Source organism: Manis pentadactyla, chromosome 13 (assembly GCF_030020395.1).
Source record: "Manis pentadactyla isolate mManPen7 chromosome 13, mManPen7.hap1, whole genome shotgun sequence".
NCBI classification, from domain to species: domain Eukaryota; kingdom Metazoa; phylum Chordata; class Mammalia; order Pholidota; family Manidae; genus Manis; species Manis pentadactyla.
In genome coordinates, this window is record NC_080031.1 from 50,331,679 (window position 1) to 50,342,631 (window position 10,953).

At 35.7% G+C, this 10,953-nt stretch overlaps 1 protein-coding gene across 1 annotated transcript; it reads right to left on the bottom strand.

Moving 5' to 3' along the window:
• Nucleotides 1-4,776: 4,776 nt before the first annotated feature.
• Nucleotides 4,777-5,721, bottom strand: LOC130680294 (olfactory receptor 14K1-like). The gene has a single exon (XM_057490550.1). The coding sequence runs from the start codon at nt 5,719-5,721 to the stop codon at nt 4,777-4,779; it is 945 nt and encodes a 314-aa protein (XP_057346533.1).
• Nucleotides 5,722-10,953: the final 5,232 nt, after the last annotated feature.

Genomic DNA, 10,953 nt, shown 5'->3' on the forward strand with positions numbered 1-10,953 from the left:
TGTTACTTAACCTTTCTCAAGTGCAATGTCCTTATCTGTAAAATGGATATAGATAATGTCTTTATATGCTTTCTGTGAGGAACAAATGAGATGTTATATACATATAAGAAAACATTTACCATATAGTAAGCACTTCCATGCTAGTTTCCCTTCCCTAGGAGCTACAGGGGATACAAAGAAATGTAAGAAATACCTACTGTGCTCAGGGAGCTAGAAATCTAGCTGGAAAGATCATACAAACTTAAGGAAAGTTCTGTGATAATTTAAAATTTAAATAAAAGCTCAACTGAAAAATCAGAAGAGATAGGCATAAATGACTACTGGAAGTTTGGGTTAGACGATAATTTTTCAAATTACAAATCACTTTTGGGCTAGTCAGGAACTCATGGGATTTCAAGAGTAGTTTGAATTCAGCAGAGAGGAAGGGTTTTTGAGACGTAGGAGGAAACCCAATTTTACCTACTCTTCACAAGGACATTTTAAGCGAAAGTGTAAAGGAAGATTTCAAATATGCTTAGAGATCATGATATCAAGTTGGTTGGGGCCAGGCTGTGGAAAGCTTTGATGCTTTGAACTTTTTACTGAAAGGCAATATTGAATCCTGAAGGTTCTGAGCAAAGAATTAGGATTTACACAGGAAAGACCTATCAGAACTGTTTAACACTCTTTAGCTCTCTTTAGGGGTAGCATATTCCCTCTCACTGGAATGAAGCCAGGTGAGAGCTTGGCAGGGAAGTTTTAGCATGGCTTTGAAGTATTACCAAAACTAAATCACTATTAATAGCTGTAATGTCTAACATTTATTGAATACTCATTGTGTTGCACATGCATTATCTGATCACATCTTCACAACAACCCTATAAAGGGGGTATTACTATTATTCACATTCTAAAGGTAAGAAAACTAAAGGCTTATGAAGGTTACGTAATATGATGGAGGTCACAAAGTTAAATTGTGTCAAATAATTTTTCATTAAAATTTAAATTCCATTTTTTATTGGTTTGTAAGTCACATATCTGATCTGTTTTAAACGAATCAATATTTTAACTATTCTCCCAGTTGACCAATATTTTATCTTTTTTTAACCTCAAAAATCAGACATTATTATTAGACTATTTTATATAAGCAGCACTTTTTTAGGTTTACTTAGATGCTTACCAATTTCTTTGCTCACCATTCCATCTTGCATCTCAGACCTCCTTTCTGGTACCATTTTCCTTCTTCCTAAAGTAGAATTTCCTTAAGTGAAAGTCTTTTGGGAGACAAAATTTATTCTGTTTGCTGGTAATATCTTTATCATCATTCTTGAGATTCTCTGGACATAAAATCCTATGTTGATGGTTTCTTCTTATCACATTGAAGATATAATCACTTCCTCTTCTAGTTTCCATTGCTGCAGTGAGAAATCTATCATTATTCTTGACTATGGTTTCTTTGTAGGTGTTTTTGTCCCCTTTGGTCCTTTATGGACATCTCTCTGGTGTTTGCAGTTTGACTACAACACGACTGTGTGCTAATTTAATTACCCTGTTTGGTATTTGCTTCCTGTATTGGTAGGTTCATTTCTTAGTTCTCAAAAATTCTGTTCTTTTAAGAATTTTGGCTTTCCTCCATTTTCTTTATTCTTTCCTTCTGAGAATCTTCAAACTTTCTTATTCTAATTCCCATGTCTGTTAACTTCTCTTTTATATTTTCCATTTCCTTTGTCTCTAAATTGCTTTCTGAACAGTTACTTCATATGTGGCTTCAATTTACTTCCTCCTTCTGTATATAATATGTTAAACTAACCCTGAGATTTTGATTTCAACTCTATTTCATTTTAAAACTTGTATATAGTTATTTTTCACATTTTCTTAGTCATTTGTGATTTCTTTTTGATAATTTTGTGATTATTTTAAAATGTCATATTTTATATTGCCATAGGTATTTTATATTGTCTGATCATTTTAATATCTGAGGTCTTTGAATGACCTATTTGTTATTTCTGAATGATTTTTTTCTCATGGGTGTGTCTTTTATGTTTGATGATATTTGATTAAGAGATTTATTTTCAATTCATTTTTCATTCAATTTTTTTTGTGTAAATCTAAGATTCTGGAGGCCTAAATTAAAGATGTCGTCCTCCACACAGGAAGATATACAAAAAAACCCCCCACAAAACTCTATTGAATAAGAGAGTTGAGAAATGTGACACACTATTATTTTTACTACAATGGATAGTTGAAATCATGTACATAGGAAAAGAAGGGGACTTCATTTTCCTTGTATTATCCATTAAACAAATGAAATCAGTACACATAAGAGCAATTCATCTTAACTAGCACACTGAAAAAGTTAATAAAGGGAAATTTTCCATTATAATATATGTTTAGGATGGATTTTATAGTCATGTTCATTACTGGAAGCCACATATATGTCATAGATATAGTTCAATTTGTTGGCTGGAAGTATGGGCTTGGGAGCCAAAATGCCAGGCTTGACCATGGACTTCGAAAATTGCTAATTTTATTTTGCCTTATTCTTTTCCATTCAATTATATCAACCATCTAGAAACCCATTCAGTCTATCCAAATATCTACCTTCCTTTCCCTTCAGAATAAATAATATGAAATCATGCCTTATATTTAGAATCATGTCTATTTCATTCTACACTTAAAAATAAAGAAAATAACCCTTAACATTTGGGTCTTTTAAAATTAAAAGTATGTGAGAAGTTCTTAGCGCATTGTCTCACACATCATTATTTGTAGTTGTTACTGTAATGGTAGTAATGTCACATGACAAAGTCTCTAGAAATAAGTTGCACAGAAAAAGAAAATGAAACACAATGAAATACATACATATATTTTTGATTCTCATGCTCAGGTCATTCCAAGCATAGCTTAAGATGTTCCAATAACCAAACTGAATATCCGATTTTAAATTTAAATGAACTGAAACTAATTAATTTCACCGTCATGTTAGCTACATATCAAGCCCTTAATAGTCACATATATTGAGTATTAACATATTTGATAGTACAGTTCTGGGCACCTTTGACTTGTAAGCTTATGTCTAGTGATAGAATTCCTACCTCTAATTAAAAAAAACACTTTTAAAAAATCCTCCATTGAATATTATTTTAAAACTTCTGTGCATTTTTTTTTTGGTGTCTGTCATGTCCTTTTTGCTGGTATGATCTTCAAGTTATGCCATCACAAACCAGTATTCCCACATATGAACTTCCCAAATTCAATTAAAAATGCAAATATTTGCAATCTTGTTAAATATTATTGTATTGATCATCATCTGGAATTTAGACCACGGTCAGTGGGAACCACATTCCTTGGAGACGCCATCAAATGACTAGTATTGGATATTTGATTTAATTACCTGCTTGTGGAGTAGTTTAGGTAAGTGTTTTAATATGTCAGAATATAATAAACAAATACGTTTACACCATACAAATTCAGAATGTTCTATAGGCCCATGGAAACTACAGAGAAGCTTTCTGAAAGCACTGGACATATTTTGCTTCACTTTATGAGGACCACACTTTCATTTTTCAGATTCAAACGGCCTCCCTGAACTGAGGTGGGGCCCTATTTCCATTCATTTTCGTCTGAATGTTCCCTGTGACTGTGACACTTGGGGAAAAGGAGTAGGAAGGTGTGCAGGGGAAGTGCTGTGCAGGTCTGCGGGGCTCCCACAGCTGAGCCAGGTTCCCAGGGGATTCAGGAAAGTCTATCACAGCAGAAGCTCCGTGAAGCGGGTGAAGGAGGACCACGACGCTGGGCAAAGGGCCACAGGGCCTGGCTGTCTCGGCGATGCTCTGCCTGACTGTTGCCCCGCACCACCAGAGGACAGATGATGTGTCATAGTTCTGTGTCCCATGAGGACAACCGTATGAAATCTCCTTGATTCTTCTATTACACTACTGCTTCTCCTTTTCCTCCTCCACTTGAAGTTTTGGTTGCATTTGTGTCTGTATATATATTAGTGTGATTTACCACATACTTGTGATTTCTCCCCAAAATTGAGTCATTATAACATGTACCTGATTCTCAGATAAACTTTTCATATTTCAATGATTCTATAATAGGCACTCAACTGAAAATTGATATATTCCTTTAATGTAATGCTTATTTTCCTGAAAAATGTATAATTATATTTATTATGCATTTGAAATGATTTAACTCTAGACCAGGAATATGTTAAAGAGAGAGTTATGACATGACTAGTACATGATCAGAAATATGACATGCTCTGTGAAGACAGAGAGTTTATGCATGGGCTTCTCACACAGGCATCACAGACACCACTTGCTGTGGTTGTACCAATGTGTCCCTTAGAAGAGCTGTAGTTTTCTGTTGCTACATGTATGGGACTCCCTAGCGGAGATATTTAAACTATGTTCATCAGCCATGTACAAGGGTTTAGAGACTGGGAAATGCATAACGTGTTCATAATTTTCTCTAGCAAGCTAAATAAAAAAAAAATACCAAGAAGATGATAGTGTAGGAAGAGTAAGAACCTCATACAAATATCATGTTTATAAACAAAAAGATCATAACAAGAATCAAAGTCAGATGTAAGAGGAAAGCCCTCCTAACTTCTATATAGTTAAAAGATATAAAGTGAAAAAGTATGAGGGAAGACAATATCTATTAAAACTGATTACCTGAGGCTATCACCAACAAGACTCAGTGATAGATTAATCTCTAATACAAATAATTTCAAACAGCTAGTTAATGGCAGAACAGAAAAGGAATTCCTATTTCCTAACTTCAAATTAGGTCATCTTTCCTTTACTCCACTGCTTCTCAGATTCCACAGGACTTTACCTAGAGCTGATTTAATGTCCTTGTTCCTCAGACAGTATATAAGAGGGTTCAAGGTTGGGGGTGCAACCGAATAGAACACAGACACCAGCAAGTCTAGCAGAGAAGGCTCATTGGTGGCTGGCTTCAAGTATGCCACAGCGCCTGTCAGAAGGAATGCACTCACAACAATTAGGTGAGGCAGGCAGGTGGAGAAGGCTTTGGACTGCTTCTCTCTTGCTGTAATCTTTAACACAGTGGAAAATATATACACATAGGAAACAACAATGCATACCAAGCATGAAAATGCATAGCAGACCCCAATGGCCACGCTGAGCTTAATAGTTGCATGTTCTTCAGAACAACTGAGCTTTAACAAGGCAGGAACGTCACAGAAAAACTGATGGATCTTATTGGACCCACAGAAATTCAGAGAGAATGTCCCAGCTGTGTACAAGATTCCCAAGGCCACTCCATTGAGCCAGGACACTGCCATCAACTGGACACAAACTCCTTTGTTCATGACAGACTCATAATGCAAAGGGCGGCAGATAGCGACATAGCGGTCATAAGACATTGCAGTGAGGATGCCTATCTCTGACCCAGCCATCAGTACCACCAGAAAGAGCTGTACCACACATCCTAGGAAAGATATAGAGTCAATCAAGGTGAGGGTGTTGAGGACAGACTTGGGGACTGTGGCAGAAATGAGACTCAGATCTAAACAGGACAAATGTCTGAGAAAAAAGTACATTGGTGTGTGGAGGTGTTTGTCCAGAATTGTGAGGAGGATGATAATTAAATTCTCCAACATGGCCACTAGGTAGATCACTGAGAAGAGAACAGCATGCAGCTTTAACAGCATCTGGCTCTCAGTAAAAGTCACAAGCAAGAATTCCATCATTACTGTCTGATTCATCATGTTTTAAAATTATAAGCCACCTGTTGAGTAAATAAGAAAGTTATATTAATATAACAAATTAAGAAATCATTTGCTTCTTTATTTTGAAGCATGTATACTTCACTACAATGGGTTAAATGGAAAGTTCTAAAATGCTCAGATATTCATATACAGAGATGACTTAGGTACAAAACAATTATGGGTAGAATAGCCCAATATAACTGGGCTTAAATTTATTGTGGAAGGAGAAAAGAACTCCACTTCCCTCATTATTACTTGAAATGATTTTAAAAGTTTATTTCTAGTGGAATTGCAGGATTAGCTATGTAACAGTAATTGTATAGAGTACATATTTGTTATGCATCAATATCATCTTAGTTGATGTAAATTTTAGTGTGTACTAGGTGTCATAGTAATTTTCTCTTTCCTGCATATTGTAATCTGTTTAAATAATCATTTAGATGATACTCCAATTTATTATCTACTTCCCATTAAAGGACATTACAATTGTTCCCCATTTTTCAAAAAATGTTGACTCTATGATGAAAATGTCATTATAGAAATTTATATTCCTTTAGTGCAGATATTTACTGTACTGGAAAAATTAGAAAGATAATTTTGACATTTTGACTAATTGATTTAAGAATGTACAGTGCCATGTTTTCTTAAAAAGAGCAAAATTTAAGACTATTAGCCAGGTATTTAGCATGTAACACTAGGAAGAATTTAATTAACACCAAGAACCATCAAATATTAGGGATGCCACCTGCGTCTAACGAGAGAAGCAGAGCATCCTCCTTTCTTAAAGACACACAGGCTTGTCATCCAAGATCATACACTTAACCTAAAATGGGGGTGGGGGATCATGCTTTCCTCCTTCAGATCGTCCTTGTCTTTAAGGACTCTCTTTAGCGTCACTTCAAAGACAATTCATTTCCCTACCAGCCTCGTTTCTTCCCCAATATATGTGGCTTTTTCAGTGGACAATGTAAGTTTAAGAAAAAGTATTCCTCCTTAACCTGTGTGCATGAAATCCAACCTTTGGTGCCCAGGCTCTGGCTGGGCTCTGCGGAGAGACACTGTGCGGCCTCCGTCTCCGCCCGTGGGAGCGTCCCCACCGGCCTGTCCTTTTCCTCCGTCAGGCTTCTCAGGAGGCTCGGGCCCTGAGCCCATCTCCTCTGCATCACTGCTCAGCTCCCCAGTGGCTGCGTTTGCACGCCATGCCTCCACACCAAGCAGTTTCTCTTAAATGTAAAGGCAGTGGGAATTCATAATTGGTATCCTACTTAGATTCTTCTGCCAATGGGAAGATTCTCATTCACTTTAATTTCAGTGTCTTGATTATCTGAGTACACCATGTCTAACACAGTGTTTTTATGCCTGGAACAAAAGCAGCAATTATTGATTCTGTACGTGACAGATTGTCAAATTTGAATTTTCCATTGTGCTTTCCTTGGTATTTCTTCTCTACACCTGGAAAATCATGTGTTTTTCTATGGATGGTTCCGTATACATCTTCTAAAACTTTCAAAGTAATGGTTTCTCAAATTTTTGCAAATTCCATTTTGTTAATATTCTGTTAATCTGAAATTCCCAAAACTATAAACTAGAGCATATACATGTGATCTGATCAGTTCAGCTTATTGCTTACAATGTGGACTTTTTTATTAATAAAATCAATGATTTTAACATGAAATCTGCATTTACCAGTTTAAAAATCAGAAATAATTATTAATATTTTCTGCAATCAAACACAATTATTAACATTTTATAATGAAATTTTCCCTTAATATTGTCTAATGCAAGTCATCTAGGGTACGTTACATTTACAAAACCAAAAGAAGTTAGTATTTTCTATTTTCATCTTATAGGAAAATGTATTGAAGTTACCTAACTGAATAACTAGTGTACTAATGGAGAATAAATAGTCATATTTTAATGCAAAAATAAGTTCATATAAATATTAAATGATTAAAAATATCTAACATACTGAAAATTTCTTTCACTCCCATGGACTTTAAACAAGGAGAGCCTCTTCTTCCGAGACCACTTATAAAAAATTTTATTTTTTTAATATTCTGGTTTCATGTTTTATTTTCAAAGATAATAAAAATCAGAAAATTGAATAAATTACATGAAAGTGAACATCTGATACAAAACATTAGGCATTTGATTTATTTTATTTTTAGGAAAAATAGAGGGGAGAGAAATCAAAGAAGACAAAGGTAATGGGAAAGTGAAATTAAATATGATTTAAATCTGGAAGATTAAAATAGATAAGAAGTTAAAGATGAAGAACTAATCAGGACATGCAGAGCACCTGTCAAACCCACACCGACACACACACAGCACACAACATGCACAAACACCACATGCACCCTCCACACACACATATGCTCTTCACATGTTCCTCCCAGCACTGTCCAGAAATGTATGCCTTGTGAATCAGATACCCATCAGGGTATCACAGACATGGAATCAAGTGAAAAAAGCCCTCATTATTTCAGATATTATGACTCAGATTTACACACATTTTCTGCATCCAGTTTTTCTCTCAGGATAAGTTCCACATTCCAGAATCTTATATATACAGATATATATAAACGTTATGATTTATGGGGATCATAAATCTGCAGAGGATTCACCAAAACATTGGGAACAATTTCAGTGGTGAGAGTATGAGAAGGACAGTGGTTTAAAAAATGGAGTGGTGAATTATAATTGAGCAGTGGGAATTACAATTATTTTTCTTGAGAATTGAAAACACTATCTCATAAATTTAAAGATACAAATTAAGATTGTAAAGGGAAAAGAGATCGGATAAAAGAATAGATTGAGAATAAAGAAAGCGAAAGAGGGTATTAAAATGGCTGATTAGGAGGGAGGTAGAGAGAAGCACAATATTTTGAGAGAATAAAGGAGAGTAGGAATAAAAAGCATTGGAAGGCACAGGACACTTATAAGGAGAAAAAGCAACTTTCCATCCAGAACAGAAAGGAAAAAAATAATATAATCTCTCAAACATGCAATTATTTCAATATATTTTTTTCTGTATCCATATGCTGAGAGGGGTCAACAAGGACAGACCGAGCTTTTCTGTGTGAGCATTTCCAGAGTAAAATGACAAGTGTTGTCGAATTTAAAAGGCTCATAAGAAAATGTGCAACAACATGGATGGATCTAGTGAGTATTATGCGCAATGACATAAGCCAGGCAGAGAAAGACAAATACCATATGATTTCACTTATTTGTGGAAAATAAAAACAAAGTGAAACAGAAGGAACAAAATAGCAGTAGACTCATAGACACTGAGAAGTGACTGGTGGTGACCATTGGGGAGCGTTTGGGGTCGGTGGGTATGGAAGATGGGAGGGAAAAAGGTGCACAAAAATTTTCAATCATGCTGTCAGTTGGTCGCTAGGATGGTAGTACATGTGTGGATAATATAGCCGATGACTCTGTAAAATCTTTGTTTGTTGACAGATAATAACTACACTTGTGGGGATAAGGATTTATTAATGTGGATAACTGGTGAACCACTGTGTTGTATATTTGAAACCAATAAACCAATATAAGATTGTATATCAATGGTACTTTAATAAAAAAGAAAAAAAAAGAAAATGACAATTTCATGTTTTTTTTCAAACTTTGGATACCTTTGTAATGGAAAGACAGCATTGACCTACTTTTAGGAAAGTACTAGAAAACCTAACTCAAAATTCATAACAACATGAACTAGATCACACACCTCAACTTTTAAAGACTTTGCTGTTTCACCTGCTGTGGAAATAAATCTTTAAACACTGTCTGCTTTCCCTGAGAGCTGGTCCAAAACTAGCAGATCACCCATCATGGTTTCTGCTCAACCTGTGTGCTTTAGTGATGGATAGGGTAATTCTTCCAGAGAGCATTCTTTAAAGCTCCACTAATCCCCACAGTGTTTGACTTTGATAATGGATTTTCTCTCCCTTTTGAGTGCTTTGCACTGAAGACAATATCAATATAATAAAGCTTTGACAAGTCATGCTGAGACACTCATCCGCAGCAATTCCACGTAACTGAACAGTAGCCTACGGGCTGTGTCCCAGCTGACCTTCTCCAAGGAGCCCCAAAGATCAAGGAGGGCCCGGTGGATCTGTGCCTGCACTGTTTCAACATCGTGTGAACAACATATCTGCCCCTTGAGCAGAAACAGAGGGTGGGGATAGGAAAATAAAAAGGAGAGGGAGAAAAGTTATTGCTTATATGTCAGGTGGAGAAAGAGAAACATCGTATGAGTTCACTTTTATATGGAATCTAAAAGCGAAACAAAATAAACAAAACAGTGTTTTCAGTTTGAAGCTGAGAAGTGACAAGTAATTACCACTGGGAGGGTTTGGAGTTAGTGAGTGAAACGGGTGAAGGGGACAAAAGGCACAAAATCACACTCATAATGTAAAGTAGTCACGGGGGTGAAAGTACAGAAGAGAAAACCTGCTTCATATTTCTGAACATCCTTCTGTGTTGGCAGTAAGTGCACTAGTTGCAGTGAGCATTTAATAATGGAAATAACTGTCAAATCACTAGTTGTATAATTAAAACCAATACTATATATTAACTATGCTTCAATTAAAAATATATAAAAAATAATTGCTTAGAGTCAATAATCATGATAATGTTTGCATTATTCAGTAAGATCAATAAGAACAACACTTGAAGAAAATTCTGAAAAGAACATTTTCCCAAATATGTTCAGATTTCAAATAATTTTAGTGGAGAAGGAGGTAAAAATGAAACAGCTAAATAATTTGGGGCTTCTCATCAATTTTTGTTAAGGAGAAAGCTCTTATTTTCAAGTAATAGGAAAAGCTAGAGCACTGCAAAAATTTTCCCAAGTGCTTCCAGATTCCTGTTTCAAGTTATACCTGTGCCATTCAAACTCACAATGATTTTGACCGATCTTCTCTGTCCACCACATATCAGCATTTATTTCCTTCTTGAAGAATCCAACTTATAGGGGAAATATGTGTCTTCATGTCCTGTGTCTCAGGCAATTATTTCCCCAGGAAAGGACGAGAGTTTTTGAGCAACTATGAAAGGACCTTCATAGACTCTATGGTTTAGACATTTAGTTGTGTTTACATTTCATTTCTCAGATTCTAAGTCCTTGGAGACCCTGCCATTAACTACCAACCCAGATTGTAGGGCTGACGTCACCGCCCTTTCCTCCAGTGACACAAAAGATGAGATCCCATTGTGTTTCATTAGAAAAAC

Coding starts and splice junctions, on each gene's coding strand:
- LOC130680294 (XM_057490550.1), bottom strand. CDS start 5,721: ATGATGAATCAGACAGTAATGATGGAATTCTTGCTTGTGACTTTTACT.